General features: G+C 41.1%; 1 protein-coding gene across 1 annotated transcript in view; it reads left to right on the forward strand.

The window, feature by feature from the left end:
* ERICH3 (glutamate rich 3) overlaps positions 1 to 20,942 on the forward strand; it is a 122,341-nt gene that overhangs the window by 92,782 nt on the left and 8,617 nt on the right. The window contains exon 10 of the mRNA XM_036753409.1: positions 19,497 to 19,634. Within this exon, the coding sequence (XP_036609304.1) occupies positions 19,497 to 19,634 (138 nt within the window). The remainder of the gene's footprint in view (positions 1 to 19,496; positions 19,635 to 20,942) is intronic.

Raw genomic sequence — 20,942 nt, forward strand, 5'->3', positions numbered from 1 at the left:
TGGGTGGGTGATTCTTCGTTGCAATTCTAGCTCCTTTGCCTTTTGGAATATTGTATTCCAAGCCTGTTCATCCATTAATGTAGAAGCTGCTAAGTCTTACGTTATCCTGACTGTTGCTCCATGACATTTGGATTGTTTCTTTCTGGATGCTTGCAGTATTTTCTCCTTGACCTGTAGCTCTGGAATTTATCATATTCTTGGGATTTTCATACTTCATTCTGGTATCTCTTCTAAGTGATGACTGGCAGATTCTTTCAGTTTCCATTTTATCCTCTTTTTCTAGGACATCTGGTCAGTCTTACTTGATAACTTTGTGAAACATAATATCAAGGCACTTTTTTTGATCGTGGCTTTCAGGTGCTCCAATAATTCTTAAATTAGCTCTCCTGTATCTATTTTGCAAATAGTTTGCTTTATACAATGATACATTCAACATTTTCTTCTATTTGTTCACTCTTTTGATTTTGTTTTATTGTTTCTCGATGTCTCATGGAGTCGTTAGCCTCCATTTGCCCAGTTCTGATTTTTAAGGAATTATTTTATTCAGCAAGTTTTTGTGCCTCCTTTTCCATTTGGTTGATTCAACTTTTAAAGGAATTTTTCTCTTCAGTGGATTTTTTGTACCTCTTGTACTCTTTGGCTTGTTTGTAAGGTGGTATTTTCTTCATTATTTTTGGTTCCTCCTCTACCAAGCTGTTGACTCTTTCCTGAATCACTTTTATTTCTTTCCCCTCCTTTTTTCCTTCCTCTCTTCTTTGATTTTAAAATCCTTTTTAAGTTCTTCCAGGGCCTGATACCAATTCACATTTGTCTTTGAGGCTTTGCATATGGCTGCTTTGATCTCGTTGTCTTCTTCTGAGTTTATATTTTCATCTTCCCTGTCACCATAGTAACTTTCTATGGTCAGTTTTTTTTGATGGTTTCTCATTTTTCCAACCTTTTTCTTGACTTTTAATTTTATGTTAAAGTTTAGATTTGCTCTGGTGTGGTGGGCGAACATCCTAAGCTTCAGGTTTTTTGTGCTGCTCTTTTCAAAGCTAGTTCTGGGGGTGGGGCAGGGGTAGGAGGGGTGTCTGTAAATTTCAGTTCTTCTAAGGAGATGTGTGGTCAGGGCTCTCCTCACCTATGCTGTGGTCTGTGAGTGACCACAAGCATTCTCTTCCACTCTGGAACTATGCTTCTGCTAATCCTCTCCCTTGTCCTGTGATTGTAGTCTCAAACCATGAGTGGGCAATGCAACAGAGTCCTGCACTGGAGGCCAGGAAAGGCTCTCTTGTAATTTCCTTCTGACCAGTTGTCAGACCTCCTTACCATCTGTGGGTTTAGAGCTCTAGAATACACTCCTGCCAATTAAGTGGTGCCTAAAACCAGCTGGCTGGTTTGTGCCAGGTATGTCCTGCTTCTTACTGCCTGGTGCAGGGGCATGAGGCCTTGTTGCTGGCTTGCGCCAGGGCCCAGGGTATGATGCCTTGCCAGGGGCAGGCTGTGCTGGATTGCACTCCACTCTCATGCCACTGAAACAGACCTTTCCTTCTGACCTTCTAAGTTGTTTCAGGTTGTAAAATTGCTTTACCCCCACCTTTTGTTGGCTCTGCCACTCCAGAATTCATTCTGAGGCATTAGTTTAATGTTGTGTGAAGAAGAATTTGGGAGAGTTCAGTTGATTCCCTGTCTTTACTCTACCATCTTGGCTCTACCCTCCATTCTTTTAATATTTTTTAAGTACCAGTGCAGCCCTTGGGCTGTCTGCCCTCTGTTCTCATTCATTTTATGCAACCTTCCCGTGTCCACTTCTAGCCCCATGACTCTATATCTTGTGTGTCACTTCTCATCCAGGAGTTCTCATTGGTAAGACGCCAGGGCCAAACTATTACCACCACATTCCTTTCTCTTGACCTTTGGGCTACCAACAATCTTGACTCCCCTACAACTACAGTAGAATACACACTTGTAAAGCATCAGAGGGAAGAGAAGAATGACTGGAAGATGAGCCTTGTTATTGGATAGCAGTAACCCTCAAATTCCTTCCTACTGTCTCTGGTGCCATCCTCCCCATCCTGCTCCTTTTCAGTTCTGGGCCTGTCCATTATCTGTACCATCGTATACTGATGGAAATATATTAGCATGAAATAATTAAATTCATTTATTAATCCAACTGTTTACTAAGCTCCCAATATCCAATGGATGGCCTAACCCTGCCCCCAGTTCCTTCAATGTAACGTTATTTGATTAATTTTATTGTAACATGGATGTTTACTGTAGGTCTTCAAATTTTGGTAACTGTTCTTAAAGCATCTTAGAACAGAAGAAGTCAGAAGGGTTGGTTGGTCAGGTTGTAGCCACTGTTTAAAACTTCATACGATTCTAATGTATTTGATTTTTTTCTACAACATATATCACATGGAATAGAGGTAGGCATATATATCCTTAAATCTTTGAGCTGTTGCATCCATGAACAGTCAAAGATTTCTAGAAGTATAGGAGCTGGTCAAGAAGGTGGTGTGGTTGGTATAGTGGAAGATGGGTGAATAGAGAGTATGATTCCCAAGTTTGAATCCCACCTCTGCCACTTCCTGTCTATATGATCTTGAGCAAGTCATTTACTTTCTTTGGCTCTTAATTTGTCCATCTGAAAAATGTGAAGGGATTAGACTAGATGATCTTTAACTGAATACTCTGGTATGATCTAAAATCATCTAATCCTAGGGTCATAGATGCGATCCTGGAAAGGGATTCAGAGGCCCTCCAGCCCAAACCCACCATTGTGAAGATGAGGGAATGGAGGCCCAGGGATCTTAATTAAATGAGTTGTCCATACTCACCCAGGTTACAGACATGAGAGCCGAGACTGAACTCAGGTTGTCTGATTCTGGACACAAGGCTCTTTTCGCTATCCACACCATCTCTGGCACCTTCATTTTACAAGGGAGGGACATGGAATCAGTAAGTGATGGAGCCAAAACTAGAACCCATGGCTCCTGCCTCTAGTCCAGAGCACTTTTGATCACACTTGATAGTTCTGAGGTCAATGAAATTACTAAATTGTCTGGAAACATTTAACCAGCTGGTTAATGGAAATGATATAGGGGGAGATAAAAAAAATAACTCTTGTCCTTGTTTTTCCTGTTTGTAGCTAGGAAAACTTCCTCCTCAGGCTCATCCAGAAGTAACATGTATTCTAGTTCCAGTGAAGATATGTCTGAAATGGGGGATGGGAGGACCTACAGTGAGCAAAGCCAAGAAGAAACTCAGCAAGAAAACTCATATTTCAGGGATGTGAATGAAGATGACAAAGCTGAAGAATCTCGGGGTGTCATGGATGGAAGAGAAATTGAGTCAAAGAGGATGGACCCTGAGGGAATTTGTGAAGACCAAGAGACAGAATGTCGTTCTTCCTTAAAAGAAATTGCCAAAAAGAATGCAAGGGAAGAGTGCAGAGATCAAGCTTCAGGGGAAGGAAGGGAAGAGAATGAGGATACTTGGCTGCCTTTGGCCAAGACTGCCAAAGAGATGGATGGTACAATGGCAGGGCTTTCTAAGCTTGATGAAGGTGGTGGTAAGTATAGTCACTGAATTGAGCTGAGACTTTCCTCATGCACGGAAGTCGATTGTGGCCACTATCTCTTGTAAGAGCATGGGAAAAGCATTTGCAGCAACACTGAAGACATAAGATTGTTATTTCCTGTTTGCCTCTGTGCCACATAAATCATATTGTGTACTTGGGCTTGCTGTCTTCTTTTGGTTGTGTTCCCCAAAGCACTTCAGTCCTACTGGACTTTCCCTCTAAGACTTTGGCAGAAAACTGACACAGAGTTATTGCCTCTATATACAGAGAGAATGCAATGGGGTGTAGGTTCATAGGTGAAAACAACTTAATGACTTTTCAGGGTAATAGCATGAGCCACATAGGCTCCCAATTCCTGAAAAATGCCTATTCCAGTCTCTGACATTTGGTCCAAAATATAACGATTCATATGGATACAACCCTTCATCATTAGAAATTATCAGTTTTGGAAAGAGAAGCTTTCACACATGATACCAGACATATCTCATCCAAGGCACAGGAAACATCTGTGAGTTTAAATAGTTTTATCCCTATTTTATAGAGGATGAGAAATAACTATCCAGTGAATAGAAGACCCCAATCAGAAAGACAATTATATTCCTGCCTCTGATCCATACTGGCCCTGATATCTTGGTTAAGTCATACGTCTTTCAATACTGAAAGAAATTATCTGAGACTGCATTGAGAGAGGGGTGCCAATCTGTATTGGTAGATGGAATTTACTCACTGGGAATTCCCTACATCAGTGAAACCTTTACAAACAAACAGATGAGGGAGTGAATGAGGTTGAATGACTTATCCTAGGACATAGAACCAGTATTTGGCAGAGTCAGGACTTGTACCCACATCTTCTGAGGATATTCCAATGGGAAATGCTAAGGCTTCTCTAAGATTCAGTTCAACAAATATGTATTAAGGCCCTCCTAAATGTAAGGCATGTCAGGGCACTAGATTTCTACTGGATGGTTGATTGGGTTTCTCATCTCAGAGACTGACTCCTGGCTATAGGTTCTGATTCATTCTATTTGGTAAGGGTAAAGAGTGACCATGGAACTCAGATCTCCATTCTCCACTATCATTAGCTTGGAAAGATTAAACTTGAGGATCTAGCTATTCTTCTCCATATAGGAGGCCAATAGGTGTTGGGATCATGGCTGAGGTAGACAAGAGGAAAGCAAGTTGTTCCCCTTCTGCTCTGCTATAGAGTTGAGCATTGCATGCCTCAGCAAAGAGGGTAGTATATGCTCTAGTTTTTTTTAATTTAGTTAAAAGGAACAGGCCCCATGCATATCAATAAAATAAGCATCTTTCTTCAGAGTTTTGTAATATCTGAGTCAACAGTACTCTAAACTTAATTTTAGAAATCTGCTTTAAAAAGGAGCTGAGCTTTTTAGTAACTTTGACTTAATTGCTGAGTTTAATTACATCTTTTTGGATGATTCAGCGGATTTATTAAATTAGGTAAGCTTTGACTTAAATATGGTGGACGTGTTAATATAGAATCCATGTCTTGATACTTTGATTTCTATTCTGGAAAACTAAATTCTTATGCCTAGATTTAGATATTATAATGAAAAAAATATATATATATATATGTTATATAATCATAGATAGCATATGATATACACATAAAATTAATATATTTTCAATCTAGGCACACATACACATATTTGTATAACAAAAAAAGTATAGATGGTGTTATGAAGATAATGGATAACGTGACTAGTCAGTTTGTCTCTGGCCACATATCCCAGGGGTATATATTAGGTTCTTCCAGGATTCATAAAACTGTATTGATTTGTTCTTTCCTTCCTGACATCCTGGGAAAACATGGGTTCTTGACTAAATAATAAATATATTTCTTCTTCTAATTTGGCTGGTACCTCACCATTAAGATCTTGCTTGTATTGAATAACAAGATTTGCTGCTGTACATATTAATCGAAAGCCTTTTCCTAGGCTCCATCTTGTTCTTCTCCCCAACCCCCCTCCCTCCCGATTTTGCCTCTTCTTGAGATTACTTTCCACTGAAATTGTAGACATCTTGTATGTACATTATGTTGCTTATTTTCTCCCCCATTAGAATATTAGCTCCTTGGGGTCATTTTTTTCCTTTGTATATTCCCAGCAGTTAGCACCTGGCTCATAGTAGGTGTTCAATAAATACTTATCAACTGACAAGTATGCCAGCCACTGATTTTTCTTTTTTGTATTGATGAGTTTACATATTACCTTCATTTCTGAATATAACCTTCTCATTCCTTTTAGCATGTGACTTGAGCCTTCCCTTGTAACAAAGATTTTAAGAGAAAACAAAATAATTCGGGAAAAAAAGAAGTAGCAGCAACCATATATGACAGAATCTACAAGACTACATACGTATTGGCCACTGTTTCAGGAAAGCCCTAGCCATCATGTTTAATTTTCCTCTTTACTTTTGAAACCCTTTCCCCCATCTTGATCCTTTCTGTACTCTTTTCCTTCCTTCTCTCCTCCTCCCTTCAGCTTTTGAACCTTGACATAGTCTTTTCAATTCTCTGCCATTGTTCCTGGATGGGATGTGTCAATTTTCTCCCCTTTAGCCTCATTTACTGTCCATGTACATCCCTGACCGAAGTGCCTTTCTCTGGTCCTTTATGTGCTATCTTCCCACCAGAATGTCAGTTTCTTGTAATCAAGGGCTGTTTTTGCCTTTCTATGAGTATCTTTAACTCCTAATGTACTTCTTGGCACACAGGAAGCTCTTAAAAATGGCTGAGTTTTTTACTTATTCATTCAGTCATTCATAGTCCCCCATTTCTGCAATGAAGGAAGGAAAGTGCATTTCTACATCTATTCTCCTAGAGCCAAGGTTGGTCATAATTACAAAACATTCGATTTAGTTTTATGGTTCTGTAGTTATAATTTATATTGTTTTCCTCATTTTTGTCTCCACTCAGCAATAGTTCATGTCTTCACATTTTTCTTTGAATTCTTCATATTCATCCTTTCTTATGGTGCCATAATACTGTATTTACATTCCCACACTGTGTTTGTTTGAACTCTCTATGAAGAGGTGAGTATATAAAGTGGCAGAGGTCATCTGACCACCAGAAATAAGAAATATCTCATCTAGCATATGTCATCACCTTAATTTAGCCTTCTTGTAATGAACATGTAAGCAGACCATGGAGATGATTATAGCTTCTATCCCAACATCTGTTCTGGAAGATGACAGTCTATGAGGAACTCTAAAAGTTTCTTCCAAGCAAACCAACATATTTATAACTTCACTGCAAAAGGGAGGACAGTAAAAATTACGATGGAAAATATAAAGTACCAGATGTTAACGATAATATTTATATGGTACTTTAAGGTCTGGGGGTCAACCCTCTAGAAGTGAGATTCTCTGAACTTGGAGTGTTTCCAGCTTTGGAGGATCAGGCCACATCTTGCTCCATTGGCCTAAAGAACCAAGGTTTCATCTCCATGCCACAGAGGAGAGGGGCATGGATGGAAAAACTGAGAAATGACACGTAACAGAATGTAATCTCTTGAGAGCAGGGGATTTTTTGGGGGGAGGTGTATTTGTATCCCTAGGACATACTTAGCACAGCCTGTAGCACGTAATAACTGCTTCTTAATTAATTGACTGAATTGACCCCATGAGACAGTCCAGTTACAGTCATGTAGTTTTAAAATACATAGATGAGACAAATAGCTAAGTGGTCATCTAGTCGAACCCCCTCATTTTGGAGGCACAGAGAGGATGTGGGAACCTGGCCATGAGTGCACATGAATTCAATGGTGATCCTGTTCTTTCAGCTAGCCCACAAAATACATATCAGATGTGCACAGCAGTTCAAGATTGGTAAGGTTGCTTTACAAATATTACCTCATTCTGTCTTCACACAACATGGGCAGGTAGGGAACATTATTATCCCTGTTTTACAGATGAAATTGAAGCACTTAGAGGGAAAATGACTTGCCCAGGATCACACAGCTAGTAAGTGTGTGAGGCTGGATTTGAACTCAAGAAGATGAGTCTTCCTGACTCCATGGCCGGTGCTTTGTGCACTATGGTGCCCCATAGCTGCCTCATGCACTTTGCTATGTGGTTATGGGATGTGCTATTTAGATCTCATATAGGTACCTGAGAGAAAATATCCTATCCAAAATGATGAAATGCCTCTTGGGCCAATTCATCACATTTCCATGTCTGTCTGGGTCTATATGTCTTTTTCCCATGTCTGTCTATGATTATGTCTGTATCTCAATTTGTAGATCTATCATCTATGTGTATGTATACATATAAGCATGTGTACTTATGTACACGTGCACACACATAAACAAGTGATGTATATAGCACTGTGTGCATACGTATATTGTGAATATTACACTCTTGCTCCTATATGGATGGATGAATGAATGCATGTATGAGCTAATGTGTGTAGGTAGAGAGGGATGTACAGGGGGCCCAAGGTCTTACTGAAGTTTACTCTTAAGAAGACTTTTGGGAAACCTTCTATATGTGCCTCCCTGTACGCACACACACACACACACACACGCACACACACATCTGTGTGTATGCATATGTGTGTCTATATGTATCATGTAAGTAGGTTTATATCCATACACAAAACATTTGTATTCATGCATGTACATATATACACCTGCACGTACTTATAAACATGTATGTGGTAGTCCATTTAATTTTCTGATATTTCATTTTAGAAGGAGTGAAGAAAAGACTCACGATGATGGAAAAATTGTTAGTCTTTTCATAGAATGGCATTATTTGACTCTCTTACAAATTTTATTTGTTTTAAAATTTTCATTGGAAATAAAACAGTGATTCTGAATGACCTGTAGTAGAGCTTGGCAAAGCTGAATACTCAGCCTGGAGTTTACAAACACTCATGTTCAAATCCCAGCTATAATAACTAACATTTATGTGGCCCACTGGACCTGAATTCATAAAAATCCTTCTCAAAAAAAGACCCAAGCCAAGGAACTCTTTAACAGGTAGCAAGAAAACATAAACTTAGAATAGGATTTTGGATTAATATTAAATTCTAAACTTTTTTTCTAAATTGCATTAATTATTTTTTTATATTTAAAAAATGAGTTCCAAATTCTCTCCTCCTCCGTCATTGAGAAGGTAAGCAATTTGATATAGATTATATATGTGAAATCATGCGAAATATATTTCCTTTTTAGCCATATTGCAAAAAAAAGCCCACAGACAAAAAAGCCAAGACAAATAAAGAAAACTTCAAAGTATGTTTCACTCCTCATTCAGACTCCATCAGTTCTTTCTCTGCAGGTGAATAGCGTTTTTCAGCAAAGTCCTTTGGAACTGTCTCAGATCATCATATTGCTGAGAAGAGCTAAGTCCATCATAGTTGATCATTGCACAGTGTTGCTGTTACTGTGTGCAGTGTTCTGGTTCTGCCCACTGCACTCAGCATCGGTTCATATAAGTCTTCCCAGGTTTTTCTGAAAATATCCTGCTCATCATTTCTTATAGCACAATCCATCACAATCACAACTTGTTCAGCCATTCCCCAACTGAGGGGCATCCCATCAATTTCCAATTCTTTGTGCACAAAAAGAGCTGCTATAATTATTTTTGTACAAATAGGCCCTTTTCCTTTTGCTGTGATCTCTTTGGGATACAGATGTGGTAGTTGTACTGCTGGATCAGAGGGTATGCGCAATTTGATAGTCCTTTGGGCATAGTGGCTAATTGCTCTCCAGGATGGTTAGATCAGTTCACAACTCTACTAACAGTGCATTCCTGTCCCATTTTTCCACATCCCTTCCATCTATCATTTTCTTTTTCTGTCATATTAGCCAATCTGATAGGTGTGAGCTGGTACCTCAGAGTTGTTTTAATTTGCATTTCTCTAATCAATGTTGATTTAGAACAGTTTTTCATATGACTATAGATAGCTATAATTTCTTCTGAAAACTGTTAATATCCTTTGGCCATTTATCAACTGAAAAATGACTCCCAATTCTTATAAATTTGATACACTTCTCTATATATTTCAGAAATGAAGCCCTTATCAAAGAAACTTGCTACATATTTTCCCCCCAGTTTCCTGCTTTCCTTCTAATTTTGTTTGAGCAAATTAAAAAATATATTCTGGTCAAAATTATCCATTTTACATCCTATAATACTCTCTATATCTCGTTTGGTCATAAATTCTTCCTTTATCCATAGGTCTTAGAGGTAAAATGTTTCATGCTCTCCTAACTTGCTTATCATATTACCCTTTACGTCTCAATCATGTACCCATTTTGAAACTTATCTTGGTATACAGTGTGAGACGTTGGTCTACAGCTAGTTTCTGCCAAATTGATTTCTACTTTTCCCAGCAATTTTTTGTCATATGGTGAGCTCTTTTCCCAAAAGCTTGGATCTTTAAGTTTATCAAACACATATTATTGTTGGTCAGTCATTTCAATCCTGTCTGACTCTTCATTTTTCTTGGCAAAGATACAGGAATGGTTTGCCATTTCCTTCTCAAGCTCATTTTACAGAGGAGGAAACTGAGGCAAACAGGGTGAAGTGACTTGCCCAGGGTCACACAGCTTAGTAAGTGTCTGAGGCCAGATTTGAACTTAGGAATAGTAGGAGTCTTCCTGACTCCAGTCCGGGTACTCTCTCCAGTATGTCACCTAGCTGTCCCTAGGTTAATGTGGTCATTTACTACTGTGTATTGTGTATCCAGTTTATTCCATTTATCCACTCTATTTCTTCATACCAGATTGTTTTTATGATTACTGCTTTGTAGTTGAGTTTTCAGATCTGATATCCCTAGGATTATAAATATAATCCTCAGAACCAGGATATCCATCTTTGGAGCAGTCTCAAGCTTACCCCTGGTTCTCTCCTCTTCCAGAACAATTTTTCCTTCCTGAAGTATTAATGGGGCATTCTGGTCATTGATACTTTTCTTTGATCCAATTCTGAGTAAGCATATAAGAAGATGGGATTGGTGCAGATGTGAAATTGGACCAGCAAAGGAAAAGAAATGGAGTGTTGAGAGCACAGGACATATAAACACCAAGCAACAATTCATCATTCAGGAGCCTGAAGAAGAACCAAGGAAGGATTTAGCAGAATTAGCATCATTTGCATTCAATTCAGTTCCATAGACATTTATGACATATCTTCTATGAGCACGACACCAAGCTAGATGATGGTATTAGGAGAAGGTTAGATGTAAACTCCTTCAGCATGTGGACTTGTCTGTGGATCTGCACTGCCCACCCCAATGCCCCCCACACATAGTGGGGATTTTTTAAGTACTTGCTAGATAAAATATACAATCCTTACTTCCAAGTAGGTACAGTCAAATAGGCATATGCTTGCATTTGCATCCATCAAATCTAAATATCTTCTACCAATCCACGATGATATCTACATAAATAAATGTTTTATAAGATAGAATGTGATCCTGACAAAGAAGAGGGGCACACAGTGTAGTCTAGGGAAAAACTGAGGGGGAGGATAATTCCTTACTATTGGGGGATCACAAAATGATCTGTGGATGATGTGCCCTTCAAATTGTTCCTGGAGATAAGAGGATTTCAACAGGCAGAGCTGAAGAAGTGCATTCTAGACATAGATGGCGGCCTTCGGGAATGTACCAAGGCCAAAAATTCCATGTAAGGTCAGAGAACAGCTAAGAATTGTTTTCCAAGGTAATTCTAAAGGTGGGTATTGAAATAAGGGAGAGGAGGGTAAACTGGAGCCTGACTGATTAGGCCAGGCCTTAAACTGCAAGTTTAGGAGCTTGTATTTTATTCTAGTCAGCCAGGTGGCACCACAGTGGATAGAACACTGGGCTTGGAATCAGGAAGACTCCTCTTCATGAGATCAAATTCAGCCTCAGACACTTATTAACTAAGTGACCCTGGGTAAGTCACTTAACCCTGTTTGCCTCAGTTTCTTCACCTGTAAAATGAGCTGGAGAAAGAAATGGCAAACTACCCCAATATCTCTGCCAAGAAAACCTCAAATGGGGTCACAAAGAATCAGACATGACTGAACAACAACAAATATATATTGCTATACTTTCTTATCTCTTAGAATAAAATAAGGAAAATGGAAACTTTCCTGATCTAACTTCCAAAAACCAAGTAGTGGAGAATTGCACTCTAAGATATGGTTTTGAAAATTCTTTGAACTTCATTGACCTTTGCTCTTGTCTCTGGTCACAACTTTGACTTCAGAAAGGGAGGGGAGGCTCATATGCCATGTTTCTTTTCATCTGGTCTGGCCAGTTTTCACATCTTAAAACTGCCTTGAGAGTGCAGCTAATCACAGGAGTATAATGTGGTGGCCTCATTCTACCCTCTGTACACATTATTTTAATATAAGAAAATTGTCTAGCCTCACATGTTAAATAATGAAGGAAAAGAAAGACAAGTAACAGCAGAATGAGGAGAGAGAAAATTAGAAAAAGTCCAGAAAGGACTGAGTGAGAGATAACATGCCCAAGTTGCCAGTGCAAAATTATTATCATCATGACCACTCCACTACCAATGTCATCTCACCTTCAGATGTATGTTTAAACTTAATTATCTTTAAGACTATATAAATGCTTCTTGATAATTTAAACCAATGTCTTATTATAAGAGTGGGGTTGAAACCACGTTAGCCAGATGGGAATGCATCTCTATCAACCAATGAATCAAAAGACCTTAGACCAAGTGTGGGGAAAAAATGAAAGTTATTTTATAAAATGAAATTATGCCAGAGAGGAATTCTATTTCCCTAGGCTGGGAAATTTGGTTATACCTCCAACATCATATACAAATTATGAAACTGAATGAGAAAAATGTCTTTTCCAGAAATTGGAAAATGGCTTTGTAGTACCTCACTGAAAAGGAATTTCCTGGGGGAGGGAGAGGGGGAAGAGACCTCTGCTTCAGCTTCAGCCTTGACTGGATCTCCCTCTCTTCCTCCCACCCCCTTTGACCAGAAGATGGACATCCAACTTCAAAGGGTCTGAAGTACTTTGGACTTTCCCATCTTCTCATCAGTATTCTAGTGGTGTCCATGGTGCTGCTGCTGGCAATCTCTGCATCACGAGGAGCTAAAGACTTCCTGGAATCACAGCTGTACAAGGAGCCCAGAAGAAAGATGATGCCATGCCTAAGGGGAACATCCTGATCACCCCACAAATGAGAAGAAGGGACTTGGAGCAGCCAGGAGCTTCACTGACCCTTTGCCACATGTGTTATCTCTGCTTGAGCTCATCTTCCTCTGGGAGAGTGTGGAATAGACTTTTGGGGGCTGTTTTCTGCCAACTATGCCTTATTATGTCACCTTTCTAAAAAGATCCCTAAATCTGGCTGACTAAATGATTCTCCAGCAATGAACTACAGAAGAGGGGTAGCCCAGTGGTGGGGGCTGTAGCCAGTGGCATCAGAGAATCAGCCTTGCTGCAGTAGGGTTCCTTAGAACCCTAAAGGGTGGATTTAACCAAGCTCTGGAGCCTGACTTGTCAATGGAAGTAAGATAAGGAGGACTCAGAGCTTCCATGAGTGACACTATTGTTAATAATCACTGATAGTGCATATTAATGAGTAATTAAGGCATGCTAGTTCATCTCAGTGACCTTTTGTTAACCCCTGGTATGTGCTGGTGCCTCCTTGTGGGGTTCCCTTCTATCTGCTCTGTACATAAATGGTGTTTCCATGTTGTCTCCCCCAATGGAACATGACCCACTAGAGGGCAGGGGGTGTCTTTGGCCTTTCTTTGTGTTTGCCCTGCTTGGCACAAAGTATTTAATAAGTGCTTGTTGACTGACTGATTGACAAAGACAGAAATGAAACTGTTCTGACTATGGTCAATCACAAACATTTATTAATCACCCACCATGTGCCAGACATTGTGATGGGAGCAAACGCAGAGACAAAAGTGAATTGGCCCTTGTTCTCTAGGAGTTTTCATTGTGTCAGGGTAGTGGCTGCTTATAAAAAGTGGTGCTTGGATGGAGCCATAGAAGAGGTGAAGGATTCTGTGCTGCAGAGGTGAGGAGGCTGGACCATGAGCAGTACAAAAGGCATGGAGGCCTCTGAGAATGGTTTCTTCTGTGGGAGAGCAAGGGCAAAAATTCCTGAGGAGCCACCCATCCAAAGGAAACAGATGACCACAGTGTCGATCTCCTCTTATTGCTAAAGTCCTCCTTCTCCGCTCTGGAAATGGGAGAAACAGAAATACTGCTGATGAGAGCACACATTACCCAAAGTTCCCATTTATGTGCTTCAGGCAGTCTGGTGAAGGTGCCATCTTAGGATGTTTTTAAAAGCATGACATTAAATTCATAAGATTATAAGAAACAGTCACGTTGAAATGCGATGTTATAAACATATTTTTAAAAAAATCCTTATTCCTAGTTCCCGGGTTAAGAAACCATGATCTGTTTTACTCAGAAAGAGGTTTCTCTCTGTTTCTCCATAGGGCTGCCCAGGTGGCTCCCATCTGGGCTGGGACTGCAGGGGCCTTGAGTGGCCTCTTTGCGCTGCTGACTGGTACCACAGGAGCCCTGACTGGCTGTTTCCACCTTGGGTCTGTTCTCCCTCCTTATACATCCTAGTGGCACCACAGCAGTTTAGAATGGATCTAACAGATCCACCAGATCCCTTCTCTCCAAGCTCCCCTCCCAGCTTGGAAAACCAGGCATGCACTGCCATGCTTGACTGTGAGGCAGATTGTGCTACATCATAGACCTATACCTGGAAAGGTTTGGTTCTCAGAGGCTGCTAGGACCAGTTCCTTCCTCCTGTAAAGAAATGAGCCCAAGGGGGTCCAATGACTTGTCTGGCTCGATTCAGGTAGGAAGCATCAAAGGGGTCTCGAAGCTGGTTCTTCTGACTTCAGAGACAGTCCTGAGTTCACTGTGCCATATCTTATCCAAAGCCACATACCTACTAAGCACCAGAGCCAGGAGGACCTCTGGGCTTCTGTAGGCTCACACCCAGGCTCAGTGGGGTCCTAGAATTTCAGGGGCAAAAGGAGAATGTTGTGATTTGTATATTTCACTTGGGAACCACTTGGGAAGAAGACATCTATTGCCCTTTGGTCATTAGACCACACAGGATCTCTTGCATCTTCTGCCCAGGGTCACCATTTGGATGCCAGCCTGGTTCATTGGCTGTTCTGCCTGGTACTGTGCACACCACCCTGTGGGCAGGTGCCAGCTTTTGCTGTTCTTTGTCTTCCCAGCACTTAGCCCAGTGCATGGCACATAGTAGGCAATTAATGCGTTCATTTCCTGACAGACAGACCAAAGGAATTCTACCAATCAAATGGAGAGTGCATTCTCTGTGAAGTGTCTCTTTCTGCCTTCCCAGCCTCATACCCTTGAGTGACTCATACAATGGTGTAGCCTCTCCTTAACTACCCACCTGCAACTACCTCTAGCTGCCTGTGAAGAGGGGAAGAGCAGTGGGGCAGACACTTCATCATAGGAGGGAATGAGGTACCATAAGACAATAAGAGAAGAAGAAAAATTCTTAGAATTTTCGAGCACCTTAGGGTTTGCAGAACACTTCTCATTTGTTATCTTGATTGTTGTAACAATCCCGGGGTAAATGGATCTCTTTTACGGATAAAGAAACTGAGGTTAGGGAAGTAAGGAGGTTTTCCAGAGTCAGCTAGCTAATAAATAAGGCAGGATTTAAACTCAGGTCTTCTGACTCCAAGGCCAGTACTCTCAAGCACTCCATGAGAAGGAAGGAGAGGAAGAGGAGATCTTCTCATTTCTATAGTACATTGAGGTTGGTGAAATGCTTTATACTTGGAGTCAAGACCTGAGTTCAAGTCATCCCTCAGTCATTCTAGACTTAAGACTCTGGGCAAGTCACCTAATCTCACAGTTTCCTCATTTGTAAAATGAGGGGTTTGGACTTCATCACTTCCAAGGTACCATAACCCCCCGAAAACTGGCAGATATGTTATCCAAGATTGCTTTCAGTGATCTTTGAGAAATCATGGAGAATGGGAGGGGAGGGAAGCATCGCCAGGCACCATGCTAAATCCTTCACTTTTTTTAACTTAACCCTGTTTGTCTCAGTTTCCTCATCTGTAAAATGAGCTGGAGAAGGAAATGACAAACCACTGCAGTGTGTCTGCCAAGAGAACCCCAAATGGGGCCATGGAGAGTCAGATACAGCTGAAATGAATGAACAACAAGCTTCTTTGGCGGCTCCTCGTGGAGGCATGAAGCTTGTACACTTCATCACATACAGTCTGTCCTCGACCCCCTTAACACACTGCCACAGGCTAATAGTGTGTGTGGATGGTGGATGAAGAGAGTGGGGGGTGGGGCAGATGCTAACGACTCGGAATCCCTCAATCCTGTATTTGATACTTTTTCTTGGACTCCCAAGGCACAGCCAGATTTCCTAAGGCATTCTGAACATTCTTTCTGTGGGACACGCATCACTTCTGATTTCAATTACCATTGGGTCTAGACATTTTCACATGTGGTTGAAATGGCTGTGATTGAATTCGATTTCATGGGAAACAGTCACATGGGCCAGGGTGTAGAATTTTATTACCTTCTCTACCATGCTTCTCCCTACCCTGCCCATCTTCATGTATCTCCCCCCAACCCCAGATTACTTTATGTATAGTCTCTTCCCATTAGAAAGTGAGCTCCTTGAAGGCAGGGCCTGCCTTTCATTTGGTTTATTTTTGTATTCCTCTTTATATTTGTCTGCTTCAGACACTTACTAGCTGTGTGACCCTGGGCAAGTCACTTAACCTCTGTCTGAATCACTTTCCTCATCTGTAAAATGGGGGTAATGATAGCACCTCCTTCATGGGTTTGCCATGGGGATAACATGAGCTAATATTGGTGAAACGCTTTGTAAAATCCCAAAGCTCTGTATAAATGCTTCACGGGGCTGTGGAGATCAGAGGGGACACCCCAAAATGGAAGAAGAGAGCTTCCAACAACAGGCACTTCGGTTACCCCTTCCCCACACAATGAGCTCTGGATTCAAGTCTGCTTTCTTCTGGTCTCTATCAACTGAAAGGAAAATGGCACCAACGCCGGGGGAGATGTTTTGTACTAGATCAGTTCTTCCTTTAGTAAACACCCCTTACTTAGAGTTACTGAAGTTTGGCTGACTAGTTAGTACTTCTAACCAGAGTGAGAAGTGCCTGAGTCAGAGCCTCTGAACCACAGCATTAAAACCAAGCAAACAAAGCAAGCAAATCACTAAGGGCTAAGCCTAGAGCTTTGGGAGATCCAGTGGCCATGTTCCAGGGACAAGGGGTGGGACAAGTCTGTATTTCTACACTGTATATATTCTATGTATAGATGTGTTATCTACTCTAGCAGAATGTCAGTTCTTTGAGGGCAGGGACTGTTCCACTTCTATCTTTGTAATGCTAGGACTTGGCACTGTTCCTGGTGTATAGATAAGCCCCTAAGAAATGCAGACAGATGGCTTTAAACATTCAGCCTTCTCTGTGACCTGAAACTTGCTCCAGGCTACATTAGCTTCTCTTCATATGCAGGAAAGCCAAGCTTACCTGGGCATCTTTCCACCCTCCCTACCATCGTCCTTGTCCCCTTTCTCTCCACCTAGAAGAGCAATGGACTTCCAGAAACTGCCCCTACTCTTGGGGCTTGAGCTGCTTAGTTTGAGAATGTTGTCCTGTGGCTGAATTGTCCCTATGGATGAGTCAGTGAGGACCAACTCAACCTGACTTTGTATGTTGAGTTGGCCCCGGTTGTGATTCCTGTCCACTTATTCACCGTACACCCAGGCATCTGCCTGTGCTCTCACATCTTGTATCTGCACCCTTTCTTTTTCCACCTCTAGAGTGTTGCTTCTGGAAACAGTAATCAAACCAGCACTGTTAGCTATCTCTAGAAAGAGGAGAAGAGTCAAGGGCCCAACGGCTCTGCTCACCATTGCTGGCACTGTCTGGTCCAAAGCCGCCTTGCCTGGACCCCAGCACTCTCTGTACTTTGTCTCCACCATTAAAAGGTCAATTCGATGAGAGAGCAGGGACTTTCTAACTTTGAGATTTTTATTCTCAGCAGCACATGGTATGCATTTAATAAATGCTTCTCTTTCATTCATATCACTCTATCACATTGTTTTTTCCTCATGAAAGTTATTTACGACTGTATCATCAGAACTTCCAGAAAGCCCCACCCCTTTGGATCTGACTCGTGGAACTTAGATGATGCAGTCTTATAATCAGTTCAATTCAGCAAGTCCTTGCAAGTCACCTGGCTTTTCTTGAGACTCAGAAGCTTACTCTCCCGACACCTCAGATGTGTAGTGGCAACTCCCAGAAGAGAAGGGAGCATTTCTACGGCTCTTCAAGGTTTGCGCATCACTATAGATAGAGATATAGATAGATAGATAGATAGATAGATAGATAGATAGATAGACATATATATATATATATATATATATATATATATATATATATATAAACTCATTTGATCCTTACAATAATCCAGGATGTCAATAATATTATTATCCCCATTCGACAGACAAGGAAACTGAGGCATACAGAGGTTCAGTGACTTGCCCAGGGTCACATAGCTAATATGTGTCTGAGGCAGGATTTGACTTAGTCCTTAGTCTCCCTGAATCAAAATCCTGCACTCTCCACAGTGCGCTACCTAGCTGCTGCATTACAACAATATAAACTCATTGTTTGTTTTCCTCGTGAAAACTAGCTGACAATAGCTGATGAATGGGAGTTCCGACTGGGATGGGATTGATAAAGACAGGGGTGATTTTGGAGTTGGATCATAGAGTTGGGACTCCAAGAGGCCTCAGGGACCATGTCTTCCAAGTCCCTCATTTTGCAGAAGAGGAACTGATGCCCATTGACTTTCCCCAGGTAAGATGTGGCCAAGGCAGGATCTTAGCCCAGGTTCTCCAAATCCAGAGTCAATGCTCCTTCATTTCTGAAAGGTTAGCTCAATAGCAGTGTTGCACCAGGGACACTGGACACTTGTGGGCTTGGGGACAAAGGTTGCTAGAAAGTGGGCAAAAGGTGAGGTGAAGAATATGAAAAGGAGATTTCAACTACTTTGTTGCTGTTCGGTCACGTTTGACTCTTTGCATCCCCATTTGGAGTTTTCTTGGCAAAGACACTGGAGTGGTTTGTCATTTCCTTGTCTAGCTCATTTTACAGATGATTAAAGTGAGGGAAACAGGATTAAGTGACTTGCCCAGGGTCACATAGCTAGTAAGTGTCTGAGGCTAGATTTGAATTCAGGTATTCTTGACCAGAGTTCAGGTAATTCCCGATTGGTAATTATCAGAAAGGTTATGTTGTGAAGATTTCTTTGTTGCGTTCTACATAGTAAAATGTCAAAGTAATACTGTCTTTCATGTTAAAAGCCAGAAACCAAACAAAACTTGCAAATGAGTGAACTTTGTTTCATTTATATCGACTTTGAGTCTGAGAAACCACTAAAATGCACCCAACGAGGGACACCCTTCTGGTGTTCGTCTAGCACTTTCAAAGGGCAACAATCATTTGTAACATACAAGCCAAGGGAGAGAATTTCAGAGGAGCCAAAATGCCAGGATGTTCTTGGGAATTTCCTTGTGCAAACATTTCCAAGATGGTGACAAGCTCATCACCATTGCTTTGGGGTCTGATGACTAATTACTGCATGAGCATGCCTCCTGCCTTTTTTTGCATGAATTTCTTGCTGGGTCTATTGAATTTCTTTCTCACATCTATTGCCCTTTCCTTATGAAATCATGGCTTGGGGATTGTCAAATCTTAATGCATCTTTCAAGGATGATCATAGTTTAGAGAAAATGGATTGAAGTTAATCTTCCTCTGTCGTAATTGCTACTAAAATGCCTGGAAATCATCCAATATTCTCCCCTCCCCCTTCCCCACCTGTGTTTTATGTTTTGCAATACTTTTGAAGATCTCAAATCAATCCAAGAGGAAATAAGAGAATCAGTGGAAGAGAATGGGCCATACCATTCTGAAAAGGAGCCTAGCGACTTCAGTGCAGATGAAGCACAAGAAGGCCCAAGTAGCCGTCTGGATCACTTTCACAAAGGTAAGGTCAAATGTTTACCTAGGAATGAATTTGAAAAGGCAGCCCTCTTTCCATCTTTCATCTCCGTATCTATTCTTCCTTCCTGATCCTTTTGGTGGTTTCATTATTCTTTCATGAATGGGGGCAGTAGTTGGTTGTGGAAGCTCAAAGCTGGGTATTGATCTTTTTTTAAAAAATAAATAGGTCAAGGGGAAAGAAATGGGATCACAAAATGCCCTCTGACTATGACAGTGATTCTTTGCTCCAAATGCTGACCCATTTCACAAGCTGCCTCTGTCTCATTCAGTCAGCCAACACAAATGACTGGCCCAACTGGTCTTCATTTCCGGTGCTCAGTAAAGAGGCTTAAATCTTCTCCTTGAAGTCACTGGGAACAAGCACACATTTAGAAAGGATTTGTTTGAATTGCTTTTATTTTCTGAGGCAAGAAGGAATTTCCTGCTTTTGGCATATGACCTGACAGTAGGTAATGAGCATTCTGGCTCAGAGTGCCACTTCGAATGACTGACCCACTTATGGCACTGAAATGGTTGCTAATGCATTGTATGCCTGAAGTCTCAGTCTCTGCCTCCATCATTCTCTTCTTCCCACACACACTTTGTAAATGACTAATGCTAAGGATGCTCGCTTCCTTGTGAAGTTCAAGATGAAATGAGCCCCACGGATTTGTACGTTCAGGCTTATGTTATATAAGGTGGGTCTTTATAGCATGATTCCACTGAGCTCATCAACAAATCCTTCAGCTTGGCATAATGGGTGATGAACTGTGGGATAGATTTAGGGTCAGGAAGCTCTGGGTTCAAATTTTACCACTTACCAGCTGTGTGACTCTGAGCATGTCATGCCTTCCTTGAGTCTTGGCCTCCTCATCAGCAAAATGCGGATAATAATAGCCCTTACGTCGTGAGATTGTTGTTGAGACTTAAATGCATTAATGTGTTTAAAGTGCTTGTAAACTTGGAAGTGTTTCATAAGTGCGAGCTAATAATGGTGGTGGCAGATACTGAAAGTGGTAAATGTTCGACAACTGGCTCTCCAAAAACGAATTCATGCACAGTCCACCCTTCTGATTAATCTGCATTATTCACATTTTCCCCATGACTTTCTTAAGCCTAGAGTCTCGACGATCAACAAAATAATAATTCAAACCCCAATTAGTAGCATTCGCCAATTTCTGAGGAGTACATGCTCACAATAAAATTTAACAATCAGGCTCCTGTGAGCTGGTATAGCTAGCTCTCTCACACCCCTGGCTATTGTTAACTTTATTATATCTTTTCTCTTCCTCCTCCTCCTCCTGTTTCCTGT

This window comes from Trichosurus vulpecula, chromosome 4 (genome assembly GCF_011100635.1).
Source record: "Trichosurus vulpecula isolate mTriVul1 chromosome 4, mTriVul1.pri, whole genome shotgun sequence".
Taxonomy (NCBI): domain Eukaryota; kingdom Metazoa; phylum Chordata; class Mammalia; order Diprotodontia; family Phalangeridae; genus Trichosurus; species Trichosurus vulpecula.